This window comes from Rhea pennata, chromosome Z (assembly GCF_028389875.1).
Source record: "Rhea pennata isolate bPtePen1 chromosome Z, bPtePen1.pri, whole genome shotgun sequence".
Lineage (NCBI taxonomy): Eukaryota > Metazoa > Chordata > Aves > Rheiformes > Rheidae > Rhea > Rhea pennata.
Window position 1 is genome coordinate 30,401,937 of NC_084702.1, and position 16,831 is coordinate 30,418,767.

The 16,831-nt window shown below is 34.5% G+C and overlaps 1 protein-coding gene across 1 annotated transcript in view; it reads right to left on the minus strand.

Annotated features, from left to right (window-relative positions):
- The window catches only part of FANCC (FA complementation group C), a 60,320-nt gene that overhangs the window by 26,501 nt on the left and 16,988 nt on the right, over window positions 1–16,831 (minus strand). The window contains exons 4-6 of the mRNA XM_062600344.1: window positions 4,804–4,923; window positions 3,935–3,999; window positions 1,998–2,162 (exon numbers count right to left, since the gene is read on the minus strand). Of these exons, the coding sequence (XP_062456328.1) occupies window positions 1,998–2,162; window positions 3,935–3,999; window positions 4,804–4,923 (350 nt within the window). The remainder of the gene's footprint in view (window positions 1–1,997; window positions 2,163–3,934; window positions 4,000–4,803; window positions 4,924–16,831) is intronic.

Consider the following 16,831-nt stretch of genomic DNA (forward strand, 5'->3'; position numbering starts at 1 on the left):
GACAAGTTGACCATGAGCCAGCAATGTGCCCTTGTGGCCAAGGCGGCCAATGGTGCACTGGGAAGAGTGTTGCCAGCAGGTGGAGGGAGGTGATCCTGCCCCTCTACTCAGCCCTAGTAAGGCCTCATCTCGAGTCCTGTGTCCAGTAGTGGGCTCCCCAGCACAACAGAGACATGGAACTACTGGAGAGAGTCCAGTGTAGGGCTACGAAGATGATCAGAGGGCTGGAGCATCTGCCCTATGAGGAACATCTGCAAGAGCTGGGCCTCTTCAGCCTGGGGAAGAGACGGCTAAGGGGGATCTTATCAAGGTGTACAAGTACCTGAAGGGGGGGTGTCAAGGGGATGGGGACAAACTCTTTTCAGTTGTCCCGTGTTACAGGACAAGAGGCAATGGGCAGAAATTGAAGCACAGAAGTTCCACCTGAACATGAGGGGGAATTTCCTCACTGTGAGAGTGATGGAGCACTGGACCAAGTTGCCCAGAGAGATTGTGGAGTCTTCTTCTCTGGAGATATTCAAGGCCTGCCTGGATGCAACCTGATGCAACTCTGTCTAACATGCTCTAGGTGACCCTGCTTGAGCAGGGAGGCTGGACTAGATGATCTCCAGAGGTCCCTTCCAACCTTACTGATTCTATGATTCTATGTTCCAAACCAAATGACAGCAATTATTTACATTGCGAGAAAAAAAAAAACAACAAGCACAGCCTTGTACAATGATATATTTAAGAATCTTTATCTTAATAGCCCAGAGATAATGCTTTTGAGTACAGAGCATGCAGTTAAAACTTTGATTAGAAAGGGAGAAATGGGTAACTAAGGTGAAGTGTTCCTGAAGGATCTTTCCTAGTATTAAAAGAACTCTTTAACAATATTTAAAAGTGCAGTTTGGTAAAAAAAAAATTGCAAATTATGTGCATTTCTGTTTTAAAAACTTTGGATTATGCTTCCCTAGCATTAAGTGATATTTTTTTTTTTTTTTTGGTCTCATATTGAAAATGTTGAGTTCTTCGAAAATAAGGATTTTCTTTGAGGGCCTACAGAAAATCTCAGTAAGGAACAACGGACAAATCTGATATTCTTGTATCCACACTTCATACTGTTTAGTAGAGGTGCCAGAGCACCCTGTATGAAATGAAGCTTCTTCAAGTCTGGCAGCTTCAGGCACAGGTATTTCACATGCCTGTTATTTAAGTTTGTGATGCCACAGACTCCTACACTAAAGGCCAAACTGTCATCTGCCAAGATGGAATGGAATTTTCTACTTGACCAAAGATGACAGAAAGCATCCAATGACATGGATATGTGAGAACTTTTCATTAAGAAATTCAGGACCACCTTTTTTGGCTACGATTTTAGTAGATCAAGTCTCAACCAAAAGTAGACTGTGCCATCTCCCCTTCCCTAGCATCGCCAGCCTTCCTGATGCGCAGCTCCACTCAGCTGGCTAACTTTATTAAAACAATTGCTTTACCAGCAGAGAAACAAAAAACACATTTCACAAATTACTTCTATTAGCCTCATTAAACATAATATGTGGTAAAATAGGAGAATTAAGAACGTTGAGAATCAATTTCTCAGCAAAAATAAGAGAATATGGAACCATCAAATATCAGAATCAATTTTCTGCACAGAAAAATGAACATATTTAACAACTGCTCTCAAAATCTCATGGTAGAGAAATAACATTTCTATGAAAAGTGATCACATCGTCCATGCAACCTCCTAAAAATCCAGTGCAGATTTATGCCTCCATTTTAGAGAAAAGGTAGGAAAAGTGTTCCAGTCAAAGCTGTTATGCCATAATTTGTGGCAAGTGAAAACCCTAGACTGTCTTACAATTTGCAATCTGCTATTCAAGCGCAAAGTAAATTCTATTATAAAAAAAAAAAATGCTTGGTGCACTCAGCATACAAGTCCATGGAAAAGACATTTCAATTGATTTAATATTCTTTTTCATGAAGAGCAAAAAAATCATACAGTATGTGCTACTTACTTCAGGAAGGACTCATTCACAGCCTCTAGAAACTCTGAACTGAGAATTTCCCGTGATGCACCTCCATGGTAAAGAAGGAGAGTTTCCAGCAATGGAGTTAAATCAGGCAAAGTAATCAGAGGGAGACAGAAAAGGGACACCTCACTCACACGACTGGCTGGAACTCTGAGGGAGGGGGGAAAACAACACAGTTTGCATTTTAGAAAAGTCAAAACTTCAAATTTTAAAGCTATAAAGCAAAAGAAGATTAATTACAAAAGGTTAAATGTGAGAGATATGTATCTAACTGTATAAAAATTATTTGTGGGAATTAATATTCTGTTATTATTACATATTGTCTGAAGAATCTCGAAAAGAAATTGAAATTCTGCTATTTTAGTGCTCAGAATAAATCACATGAGAGTCATTAATGTAATTCTGAAATGCAGCTAAATGTTTATTAATTACACCCTTTCTAATGGGCAACGCTTTGCCTCTTCCAGGAAAGGTAGAGGGATAGTGTAGTGGTTATTCACATCTGCTTTACATGTTGAAGGCCTTAGATTCAAGCCCCAGTGGAACCAGCACCAGGAAATCTTTGGGAGGTTGGGCTAGATGATCTCCAGAAGTCCCTTCCAACCTTACTGATTCTGTGATCAGTCTCATCCTTCTAAAGGGCAATGCAATGGTAAGGAAAACTATAGCTTCACAGCTCTCACGTAGGTTTGCTGGATTCTAGAAGAGACAGCCTAGCTGGTTTTAAGGCCTCCTGTGTTTTTTCTTTCATCTTTCTCTCTCCTTCTAATAGAAATTCCTTCTGTGGACAAGATAGTACAAATCCTGCTGTCTTCCAAAGTTCAGGCAAAAATTACTTGTCTTAGAGATCTACAGTTGAACAAATACATAACACTTTTGGATCTTAATATACGGAACACTCATTTGACCTGCTTGCTAAAACTGCATATTTTGAAATGATTCAAGGTGGTGAGCTTGCCGTAAGACAAAGAATAAAAAGGTAACTTACATATTCTTGAAACATGGCATCTTTGAAATATACAAAAAACCAGCATAAATCGTGAGATTACATTTACAAAAGTAAAAGCACAAGTTCCTCAGAGTATGTATAGTTTTTAGATGCAGTAGATGTCTCAGCCCAAATGGCAGCAACACATGCTCTCTATGCAGGTGGCTACATCCTCCAGTAACCTAGTCTCCCTTTGCTAGTTAAAATATGCTAAAATGCTTTAAACTATCAACAAATTCCACGGATGAGAACAAAGCTGTTTTATTTCCTTTCCTGTAATTTCTAAGGTCAGGCAGCGTTATTCAAGTAATAAAATTCATTTCATCAGTCTGAGTAGTTTTGATTTTGAAGACCAACAGAATATGCAGAGGACAGTCACACAGGCACACTTCGGGTAGATTTATATGAAAATATCTATCTATATATTTTGAGGGAGAGAGGAAAAATAGCTGGAATAAACTTGATTTACTTGCAATCAAAAGGACCTATTGATGCATGCTATATATAATAATTTTTAAAGTATTTATAAAAAAATTTTTATCTGCGTTTCAAGAAAACCACATTATACTGTGGATATACAGTAGAATTATATACATTATATAAGTTTATAATAGTAACAACAACAACTGCAAAGTAACTACTATCTAGCCGTATGAAACTATCACACACACGAGGAAAAACATTTCCTTTGAGAAAAAAGCTTTTCTTTTTCCTTATGGTAACTATGTAGTGATTATCACGTAAGTATGAAGTTTTCTGTGAAGCACAACTTAACAATTGCTTGTCAACACATGAAATTTTCTAAACCCCTCACTACTCAAAACTTTCAGACTGATGCCTAAATACTTACATGTCCAAGGCTGTAAAAAGGTTCTCACTGAACTGTAATGATCCAAACCAAAACATACCAAAATGACGTTTAGATAACACCTACCTCCCTTGAATGTTAAGCCCATTAAACTGATCTCCTCTGAGTTCTGTTACTAATGATAAGACCATCTGTTAAATAAAACAAATGACATTAAAATGCATACACTGCAAATAAACAGACATTAGTTGCATTATTATCCATGAGAGGGATGCCTTTGGAAATAACTAACATTCCCTGTCCGCTCAATTTTTTTTTTTTTTTTTTTAGATTTTTAGATTATTAATTGCAAATCAAAGTTTTCCAGACTTTGGTCGAATGGCTGAATCATACTGCAAAACCTTTTGTGAACACTTACGATATATATTCCCTATTTGACAACTAGCCAACAATTTCTTTCTGCTTCTCCAAGACTTGAATGTTTTGGAAGTGTATTATTAATAATTTTTATATGCTTTAGCTAATGATTACATCAGATAAAGCATCATTTCATAGTATGAAATACTATTCCTATGATTTTTATACAGTAAAAGACAATTTTCCTACAATTTAGGGCTCATCTATCATTTTAAAGGCAGCATAAACAGTCAGAAAAAAGATTCCAAAAGTTACATTATAACACACAAAATAGTATGCATTAATTTTAACTTCACAGTGGGGGAAAAAAAAGATAAGTTACACTTTTTTTTTATTATTATAACACAACAGCAACAGGTATTTTTACCAATATGTATTACAATATAATCTAACCAAAAAATTTCTTTTTTTTTTGTCTGTGAAGCTCTCCCATTTCATTTTCTCCCTAAAAGGCAGTAAAAGTATCTGAAGTAAGAAAAGAAAAACAAAGTTCAGTTCCTGTTTCTATAACAATGACAACTCTATGCATATAGTGTTGATTTCTTATTAACAAAATTTCAACTGCACAAAATACTTACATTTTTAACCAAATGAGAATAATAATCTGCTGATGTGTAGCCAAGAGCTGAAATGAAAGTATTGGTCCCAGCTTCATTACTTTCCCATTTGGAAGAAGAAAGCAGATGGCAGAGCAAACTCTGGAAGAAATCAACATAAGAGTAATAATAATAATAATAATAATAATAATAATAATAGAAGGGTTTGAGGCTATAATACACTTTGCGAAAATAAGTAATTGTTACCGTCTTCTACCTAGGTAAGATCTTTTGATGAGTTGTGGTCATTCTTACATCATCTGATAAACATACAAGAGCGCACACCTTCTTTCAACCATAAGAAGAATGCCTCTGCTGCTTATCATCAAATATGCCACATATGCCACTGATTCCTGTATTTCTGGAAGAGCAGAGGACACAGTGCCAAAACCAGACAGACTCTTGGGGCAGATTTCAGTTCTTTGGGAGCCATTTCAGTCTGATACGCTAGAGTATGAGGGAATATATATTGCTACACAACAGAAAAGCACATGTAGAAACACTCTGATCAAGAAGAGTAAGCAAGAAAGCTTACTTTTCACATCTTTCCTTCAAGATGTCCCAGTATTTTGGCTGTTACTCATGATCTGGCATCATAATTTGATTTCCTTCATCAGGAGATAATGGCAACTTTTTAGTTTGACATTTACTTCTGTATCAATTTCATTACTAGATGTTTTAAACTATTTAGCCTGGAGAAGAAAAGACTGAGGGGAGGGGATCTTACCAATGTCTGTAAGTTCCCGGAGGGAGGGTGTCAAGGGGATGGGGACAAACTCTTTTCAGTTGTCCCATGTGACAGGACAAGAGGCAATGGGCACAAACTGACCTACAGGAAGTTCTGTCTGAACGTGAGGGGGAATTTCTTCCCTGTGAGAGTGACAGAGTGTTGGACCAGATTGCCCAGAGACGTTGTGGTGTCTCCTTCTCTGGAGATATTCAAAGCCTGCCTGGACACAACCTTGTCTAACATGCTCTAGGTGACCCTGCTTGAGTTGGGGGGGGGTAGGGGGGGGAAGCGGAAGGGTTGGACTAGATGATCTCCAGAGGTCCTTTCCAACCTAAACAATTCAATGATTCTATGATTAAAAAAAAAAAAAAAAAAAAAAAAAAAAAAAAAAAAAAACAAAACAAACAAACAAACAAAAAACAAACAAAAAAAAACTTTGTAATACAACATCTTAAAAAAAAACCAAAACAATACCTTAATAATAGATTTACTGTAAAACTAAAGAGAAATTAATATGTGTGAGGCACTGATTCTGCAGAAGTATAGAGATAAAGATGCTGAATGTTGGTTTCTTGTTTTCCCAGGATTCCAGCTATGGCGAACTATACTATCAGCTACAGTGTTATTTGGACAAATCTTAACAATCCAGCTCTACCAATGCGAATTAGTTCTACCAATGTGAACTAGTTCATGAAAACTGTTGTGTGAAATGTAGAGCATTTAGTCTTTTGCACCTTACTATCATAATTGATCTGAGGTAGTTGTTCATCGCATATCAACTGATCCACCCTTAATTTAATCCATGCAATTTCATTTCCTCAGCTGCTATATGCTGATATAACAACTATGTTCCTTTTTCAGAGGTTTAAGAGTTTTATATATCACTGATATTTAAATTATAAACCTGTATAGCAATAAAATTAAAACCCTTTGTGACACATTTTTTTTTAAAAGGGAATCTGATCAAACACTCTAGCCAAAAAAAAAGTCAATCATTTTCTGCTTTCCGAAATCCGAACCAAGTATTATATATACTTTTGCTGGACATCCCTAATCAATCTCTTCAGAAGTCCTGGGACTAAACCTATTCCATGTTTGATGTATTAACTTAAGAGAGAAGACAAAAATCAGTGGAAGCACACCAAAAAACTAACAAAAATCACTATTGTCAAAAAAAATAATATGACTTTGGGACACATGATTTCTTGTACTTGTGTTTTGGATTATTTTACTACGTTGCAGACTTAAGTTAACCATCTAAGAATCCTCTCTCATGTTAAAGTTTTTTTTTTTTTTTTTTTTTTTTTTTTTTTTTAATAACCCTTAAAAGGAGAAATTGCCGTTTTACTACAACCTAGTGACTTTACTAAAACTAAAGGGAAAGGAAAATACTCCGGCAAAAGAATTTAAGAAGAAATAATTTATATGCAGTCTTTGTGTTCTTAAGAAACTTTAAAAAGGGGATTTTCAAAATGAACAAGCTTCCAAGGACAGTTGAAAGAGAAGCCTAAAATCTATTCACTTTTGCAGCATCCAAATACCCTTCGATTCATTGATCACTCTGGAACCATATATGATTTTTTATTTTTCTTTGTAACTATTATTTGTGTTAGCATTCGTTTTCAAAACTCTATTAAGAATTCACACAAATAGTGTGAATTACAAAATGGGAGGGTCTTGCAAGCAGAATGGCACAAAGGATCAGACTGCTGCATGAAAACAAAATAAAGAAGCTAGCAGCAACAAAGCTTGGGTGTCATTTTTGCTAGAGGTAAGAGGGCTTGAAAACCACAAATGTTATTAGATTGCTCAGTGGAAGATTTGCAAAAGGTCTCCACAGCTCAGAAAAATAAATGGCAAAGCTCTGAAAAGTATTAGATAGGTAGACATAGCACCTAAAGACAGGTAAGTGAAGGACCAATCCATAGACCCATATATTTAATTTTAATGCTACAAAATACATTACTTAGCCATCCTTTATGTAACTAGCATTTTCCTGAGGATGAAGCCAACCATATATTCCTTCTATGAAGATCAATTTCAAAATTATTTTCCCCTGTCCTTGTGTAACAATTAAGGCTAATCTTTCAATATAGGAACAGACATGACAAAATTACTGTATGTCAGCAGAGTTTAGATATCGTTTGCAACACTAACTTTTTGGTTTTTTTCATTGTTATTCTTTTCTCAGCATTTTACCATACCCCTGCTGGGATTTTGCATATCATTTCAGTTATGTTTTTCAAACATGGAGAAGCTCTGAACAGCAAGGAGGGGACAGGGAAATAGAGGTAAGGAGATACTGTAATCAAGATGAAAAGAAGTCCACAAATGTATGTATTAAAAGGTGAAAGACATCAAGAATTCAGCTCCATATTCTTACATATTTCATTTTACAGACTTCCTTTGCCAGTGCAAAACGTGAGACAAACCTACATGCAACAAAAGTAAGACATTGCATAACACCAGTTTAAAGCATGTGTTTTCTAGACTAAACTGCTTACTTTGGTCCAAAAGATGTCCGGAAAGTCTTCCCTTTTTCTCCAAAATGTAGTTTATTTGTGCACATAGTTAAATGCATAACAGACTATTGAATTCTGGTTATAGGTGATAATTCTATTTGATGGTGTTTTGGTCTTTTGATATTGCCTTTACTAAAAAGATATCCAAACAGATCTAAAGATTTTTTTCTTGTCTTTCTTAATCGTTAATATCCTGCTTATGTCCGAGGTGAGTGGGGGAACAGGTATAACTAAAGGTACAATTACTTTAAAATGAAACATCAATACAGAAATAGCAGTTGATTTTTACTACCGGACTGCACAGGAAGTTCTATACCAGAAACCACATGTACACTAGAATCCATCTTGGAATTTATGACACAGTTTCAAAGACTTTGCAGAGGAACCAAATAAACCAGTTTGTTTCTGAAAACTTCTCAACACGCTCTCTCTAAAAAATTTATGATTCTGAACATCTTTAAAAGCAGATGTTACAGTTAACAGAGATGATATATTTTGGAGAGTAGAAGAGGAAGAAGATTTCATGGGGATGAGTCTATTAAATCTTTTACCAATTAGGACTTCCCAGGGACATTATTCTCTTCTTACTGTCAAGCTGGCTGAAAGTAACAGGTAGAGACACATGGAACAGAAGGATCTACCATTTATCCTAAAGGATATTTCTCTCTAATATACTCTGCTTCAACTTAGTGTCATTATATTTTGGAGAGCAGATCATTAACAGTATTTTACTGAAAATTATGATCCATGTGAAATTGTTGGAATTAATACAAAATAGATAGCCAAGTATAGACTGCTGATATCTGGTCAAACAATGGGTTTATTTCTGATCTTTCCATCTGCTAAGCAGGAACCAGACTTTCTCAACAGTGTTAAGAAAAGAGGGTAAAATAGGAAAAAACAAATCTTATTCATAGGAAGCATTAGAAGTAAAGTGCTATTTCCTCTTTGCATTTTATCGGATTTTGGAACAAAGGTATTTTGGAAGGCAACGGTTTCAAGAGGTTGTATGTCAATTTTATTCTTAAATTCTCCTTCTACAGTCAGATGGTCCATTGCTTTCAATACAATCTAGAGGTCAGGAGATTATATTTTATTTCCAATCTGGCTTTAAAAATATTTTGAAGTTATGTAAGCAATTACAACTCTAGTGATGAATTAGATTAATATCAATCTTGTTAAAAAAATGCAAAAAACCCCCCTATTTTATATATATATATATATATATATATATTTTTTTTTTTTTTTTCTTTAAGTAGGTAGTATTCTCAATTCCTAATTTACTTTCTAAATCATTTGGCCAGGGTCCTCAGAAGACAATGTAATATAATGTAATCTGATCTGTTAAGTTTAAATCAACTCACAGGGCTTTTTTTCCAAATTTTTGTTTGCTTGTTAGATTTCAACAGCATAACCCAAAAGAAATTCTTGAAGACACTTTCCAGTTACTAGTTCTTAAAAACACTGCCTAAAGATTTAGAAGTTTTATTGCATCCCATACTATCCAAATTAAATGATCAACAATAAAATGCAACCTGGTCTGGTATTTTTAGAACCTTTTTCCTATGAAATAAACGGTCAAATCTAGAGAACTGTAGTGGTTAAGCCTGTAATGCAAGGAAGCCTGCTCATTCACAGAATGTCTCAACACTCACTATTTACGTAACCAGTTCCATGAGAAGGATGCTGACATAACACAATTCATGTTATTTCCACACATTGATCCAATCATAATAAAGTCTGTAGCTTTTAATTTTGCTTACAGGACCTCTTGCCCACTTGCTCCTTAGTTCCAGGAAAAGAGAGAAAATAGGTTTTCCACAAACCAAAACCATAATGCAAAAGAAAATACAGTAGAAGAGACATCATACATATTTAAACTTAATGTAGTTTTCGAAGTACTATTTCGGTCCATAAAATTTTCTTTTCTCAATGTTTTACGAAAATCTCAATGTTTAAATGGGATTAATGATATTTCATGGGGAAATGATATTATCATATATGTGTTATAAACTTAAATATTTTCAGTATATGAAAGCTGATTTTACAAGCTAGTTAAAAATTTCTTCAGTTACTTACCATCATCAATACACTTAATTAAAATTTTCAACTTCTCCATATTCAAGTTATGTTTAAAGCATTTTGGAGGCAAAAGTATTATCCTAACAAACTTACATTTCAATGATTAGATAGTTAACACAACCTCCCTGCTTACCAGACTGAGCCCCTTCCAGTAGCTGCTCAAAGCTTTTGCACAAACAAATCACTTAAGCTTCAATTCAACTTTAAGAAAGCTTAGAATATTCTTCAGTAATTTTCTCAATCAAGGCCAAACTGCCTAAGCATAGGGAGGGGAGGAGTTTTCTTCCCAGAAACATTTACTTTCAGGAATTTTTCTTTTCTGCCCAGTTTATGGATACACATTCTTTGCATTTATGGGATGGTTTTCATTAGCTAAATTCTACACCAGGACATTAAATAAAACTGTTGGCCACAAATATGTATTTAGAATTTATTAGCGCCTCTTGTTTTTCTCCTTATTCACTTGGAATGGCTATCTGAAATTTGCCCACATCTGAATCCTGACTGATTACCATGAAAGGCTAGCTGATGGTAAACAAATAACCCCGAAAAAAGATACTCCTACAGAGGTGAGGCTCTTGACATTTGAGAGTATGACCAAGTTACAGAACACCTAGAGATAACAACTGCTAGAAGAGTTAGCATTATTCAGAGGGTTTTTTTTAAAAAAAAAAAAAATCCAAGAACAGTATTCTTTTATAAAACTAATGCTGCCAGATGCACAGACTTCATTGCTCTTCATGTTTTCTCAGGAAAAAGTAGATTCTATGAAGTTCTCCACACTGTACCCAATTCAATAAAACACTTAATCCAATTCTTTCTTTCAAGTAGGTAAGTAGACTCATTTTTGGTTAGTGTTTGTAGCAGAACTGCTCAAATGCTCAATGTAAAGAATAGGAGCGTAACAGTTCCCCTTTTATTAGTTCAGTTTTCTTAACTTTGCTTTGACAATTGTAATTTGCTCTTCAAAAAAGTAACAGTGGCAAAAATACACAGAAGTACCATGAACACTTAAGTGTTAAGAATTCTTATTGCAGCTTTGCATTTTGTAGTTAAGACTGCCAAAAAAAAATCCATTATGTTTGATGTGTTTTTTCTTTGCAATTGATCTGTGCTTACATCCATTAATTCTGCTGAAACATGTAGCTTATTAAAAAGACTAGGCTCATAGTTTCTCTCTTAAAATGGAAGAAAAGTATTACATGCCTTCATACAATTCAAAATGAACATGATCCTAATTTCTAAATGGTATGCAGTAAAGGAAAATTATGGGGAGCAGGGAAGGAAGCTGTATTGTTATTCTCTCACCAATTCAAGCTCAGTTAACTTCTGCGAAACTAGTATAGGAAAAACATGTTGTATTACTACTGTGGCTAAGACCACACAACTTTTTAATGGATGCGTTCCAAAGCCTAGGTTCCATCTGCAAGTCACTAACAAAACCTTGGAAATCATAAGGAAAAAAAAAAAAAAAAAGAAAGAAAGAAAGAATTGTGGGGCTGGCAAGCCTGGAGTCTACACTTCGCATTAAACAGGAAAAGCCGTTTCAAAATCTCCTTCTCTTTTCTTTTCTTTCTATGTTTAAAAAAGACACCTACCAAGAAAGCGCTGTTACTCTTCGTATTAGAAAGGAGAAACTTCTGTTGCTGAAATAAAACACATATTCATGCTAACTTACAAAAGGAAATTCAATAGCTTTACCAGAGTCAACTGTAAATCTCTTTAGTTTTACTCCTCCAGGTCAACTAGCCAGAGATTTAAAATTAATTTTCATCTTTTCCTACAATTTTCAAAATCCAAGATGCAAGCCTCCCACAGAATTCTCTAAATCCACAAAAAAATATATACAGAAAAAAAAAGATGAAGGTATTTAAGTTTAGAAAGACTGACCATGCCATAAAATTGATTCACTTTTAATTTTAAATCTGTGAGTTTAATAATTTCTAGAAAAAGATGATCCCATTTTTTTTCTAAGAAAAACATCTGTCCAGTGTCAGGTTTCTAAGCTTCCAGTAGTTATACAGCACAAATTCCCAGAGGTCACCTAACCTAGCATGATATTGAGAAATTACTTTTAATCATACCCATTCATCTTTCTTCACTTAAACACTGTGTACATAGATACTGAAACACATACTCATGCAAGTTCTACACTTCAAAGAAGAATAGCAGAAAATATTAGTTAAATATTTTTTTCTTCAAAGCTTTCCTTCTTTAGCTTTATCTTAATTTACAGGTGAATGTTCCAAAAATGATGGATATAAAATCTAGTTAAAATCAGAGTTGGTTTTGGACCTCACAAGTATCAAATTGTTAAAAGTTTAAGGGGAAAAGAATATTAATCACAAAAAAGCACAAAATACCTATATATCAATGATGCAATAATTGCTGAGTCACTGATTCTATTAGGCTGAGTAAAAATACCTAATGCCAGTATTATTTCTTTAAATTGAGATTGTTTTTTGTATCCCAGTGACAATTCATTATTCTTTACTAGAACCACCTGGCACTAGTATAGTACTTTGGAAAATATCATCTGGCTAGCAAATTGTGACAACGGCTAATCAAACTCAAGAGGCCTCCCAGGAAAGCACAATCCTTTGTGTCTCGTTCTGGTCTTTGAGATACTTAGCTTCTGCTTATTTTGGCATAGAAGTCAAGAAAGTATTTATATTCATACTAGCTCAGCATTTTTCAAATAGATAATTGCTGAACAAGAAGAACAGAGGTCTGTTTTCTTCCTAGCCCATTTATACTATATAATTGTTTTATGATTCCTGTTTTTAACTAGAATATGATAAGAAAGGTAAAACTTCATATAATTATCTCCTACCAGTCCATTCATCTATAGGTAGGTAGAGAAGGTCCAGATCAGTTGCAAAGGTGATTCACAAAAGGATTAGTGAGAAAGTTAAAATATAACTTTGTTTCAATAGGTTAGGAAAAACCAAGACTTTCCCTCAGAAGACTTTTAAAAAAATGAGGAAGGTGAGTGGGATAACTACTGGCGAGCTCAGTAAAATTTTGGGACGGTAAGTGCAAAAAGTTAGTTATGTGCTGTGTATAAAAATCTACCTATATTCTTACACGTTTTGTCACTATATTAAACTTAGCCAGTTCCAATCCTTCTTTGTATGAATATCTTGTATTAACATTTTAAACTCTCAACAGCATAAAACGTTGATGCTGTAAATACAGTCAGATAGATTTGCACAAATGAAAAATACATGACAAGTAGAAAACTAAATTGCAGCCAGAAAAGCCTTCATATTATAGATCTACCAAAACTAAATATAACAGACATTTAAAGACATGTTTATTAACACATATTTGCACAAATCAAATACAGGGAGAATAATCTATGGTTTTCCTTTATTCCACAGGTATTAAATTAATCTAAATTTACGAAAGTCATCAAGAAGGAAGTCTCATTTGCATAAAGATGCACAGAACAGATTATACTGCCACCTTACTTTTCACAATTGTTTAATGATGAATGTATGCATTACTAGAACACATTACAGAAATGGGCAGTATTTTACAAAAGCAGGTAAAAAGCTTTCAATAAATAATGACTTTAATCGACTAAAAATTTAGAACTTAAACATGATTTAGCAATCTACAAGTAGTAAGACCACTTCATGTTTCACTAACCCTGAAACAGATCATAACCTCCTCATGGTACTCTTCAGAGAAGATGGTTACTCAGTGGAGTTGTGCTCACTTAAACAATTGGTACAGCTTCCCAGGAAAACTTGTTAAACAATGGCTCTAAAATTATCCCACCTCTGGCTCACATATTTTATGTATGCACATAATGTCTGCACAGTGTATGGAACATACAAACAGCCGGTCCAGTGGCCTGTTTCTCTTTCCCCTGGTACCTTGGACACAAACAAATAGTGCAAAGGAGTAAGGAAATGTTCTTTTATCACTCATTACTCTGTCAGGGCACACTGCAAAGCAGGCAGACTTGATCTGCAAGCTGAATTTTAACCAGCAATTTAAAAGTCAAAAGGTCCCAAATCACATTAGGAATTCATCAAGTCATTGAGCCCTCATCAATGATGTCAGATTTTAGAAGTGTGTATATATCTCATTTAACAGTCTCTCCTTTTTTGTTTTGATTCAAGGGTAATATTTGAATTTGAACAGCCATTTATCCTGTGAAAGGGTTAAGATATTTATTTCAAGCTCTTTTAAATACTTTACTTCATTCTAGGTGTGCTTAAATGCAATGTAAGAACTCATTCATCAAAATGTATCTTTTCATATAATAGAACTCTAATATCTGTAATCAATTGCAATTGATTTATGTATACCAAAAAAAAGTGTAAATGCAGTAGAAGTATTTGCATGACAACAAGTTCAGTATCACCATTTTAGTCTCTTTCATGAAATTCAAGACTCCAGGTCAGTAGATGTCAAACATTAAGGAGATGAAATCAGCTTCTAAAGTACTATGCTGGCTACCAGGTGTAAAAAATAAGTTCTTCATCATTTTGGCTGGGGAAAAATGTAGTGCTAACAGCTAACATAAATTTTGTAAAAAAACAATGAAACAATAATTTTTCCTTGAACAAAGGAAAACAAATTGGAGGGAGTGGGAGCAAGGAAGATCAAGAGTTTAAAAAACGATCAAACATTATACAGCACTTAATGTTAATGCTGCAGAGGTTGTTTCTTATTGTTATAAACAACAAAAAAATCATAGTTTTTAAAATAGCATGTATTTTAAAGGAAAAAACCCTTTTGAAGAATCTATGTATTATATTATATATTGTTTACTTTTAAACAGAATTGATTTGTTAAGAAGCATAACCTATATTGTTATGCTTGACAAAAGCAAGTAAACCAAAGGAAGGGCAAAGGGAAGCTACATTTTCTCAAAATGAAAAAAAAAAAAAAAAAAAAGAAAAGAAAAAAAAAGAAAAAAGAAAAAGAAAAGTCTGTGGAATGCTGTTTACTTCAATTCTATTTTACAATCACTGTTGCATGGGGAATGGATTGACTGAAACGTCTGCAGACTGTGACCACCCACACTATGGGAAGCACTATGATTAAAGAGAGTTCTGCGTTCTAGTATCTGCCAACAAAGCCTTCTCCATGCTGTAATTATTACATTTGCAGTCTTATAATCTATCACATGTGTTGAGGCAAGTCCCCTACATTGTCCAACAAGAAAACCATTGAACATGAATAGCAAGTTATTTTTAATATGCACAAATGGCTTGAAAACTGGAAACTTTAAATACTGTTCTTTTAAGTTTATGAAAACATTCTGCCTTATACTATAGCCAATACCATAATGAAAACAGATCCACCACCAAAATCTTCACTTTAACCCTCTTATCAGAAGATACAGCCTGACACTACCCTTCACCTCACATTTTTATATTGAGCTAAGTCATTACTTTAGATCTTTAAAATACAGAAACTATGTGAATTGTGGATTAAACCTGTATCTAGAGAGCAATAAAAAAATATAGTTTCATCTGCCACTTTAAGTGATTACACATACTGTACATTTCCAATGACCCAACGACATAAACGTATTACAAGTTCTCCCTTTTTCTCTAAGGACGGATATTCAACACCTTGCAATAACAATTAACTTTGAATACAGGACAACCTCAACATCAAAATAAGTAGTAATTCTCTTAGCAGAAAATTTCATTTCAAATTTTGACCTCTGCTTTTAGCAGTTAAAAAAATGAAAATTTTTTTCCACATATTCTCATGATGTTGTCTGATGCTGTAACACAAAAACCTAGGCAGTACAATGCTGGTGTTCAAAGCACAACACATAGCTGTTATTGCATTCTTCACTTCCAAATTTACGAGGCACTCTGTACCATTTCAGCATTTTTTCCAGAAGCTGGCTGCGCAGATACTTTTGTGAAAAGCACAAATTGTCTACTGGCTGTAAAGATGAAATATTACGCTAAAGAGAATGTGTGCCACTGCCTAGCAAAGGAGAGAAGAAAGATGTACGAAAGAAAGAAAGAAACAAACAAACAAACAAACAAAGAAAAATCAAGGGCTGGATGAAAGACCACTATCTCTAACTACTCCAGACAACTTCCTAAAGAAATGTCCTTTGACCCTCTTTGAAATAAACCTCTTATTAGAGTCATGGGTAAATTCCACATGACTGAGGAAAGCTGCCACAAATACACCTGAAGGATCAGAGAGGAAAAACAAACAAACATACATAGAAAGCTAATGGGAAAAATATAAACAAGATTTATACTTCAATTGCTATCAGATGTCTTTCATCTGAAGGAATACATTACAGTCTTTGCAGTGATCAAAGTTCCTGATTATTATTTGCACAGGTTAGAGAAGGAATGATGACTACTCTTTTCCAAACTTACCAAAAAGTCATAAGATCCCTAAAACCACAAGACTGAATCTCAGAAAGTAATTAACTGACTTTGAATTACTTTGGCCTCCAGGAGACAGAAGAGTTTTCTGCTTCTCTCTTGGAAGCAAGCACCCTGAAACACAGACTTCACAAACTTCTCTCTTCCCACAACTGCTGGGACAAAACAGATCCCTCACTCCATCTCTCTGCTTCTCTCTTAAGCTGACATTCCCTTCTAACTATATAGTATTTTACCTATGGCAAAACATTACAACGATAATACTGCAAGGATAAAAAAAAAAATGTTTT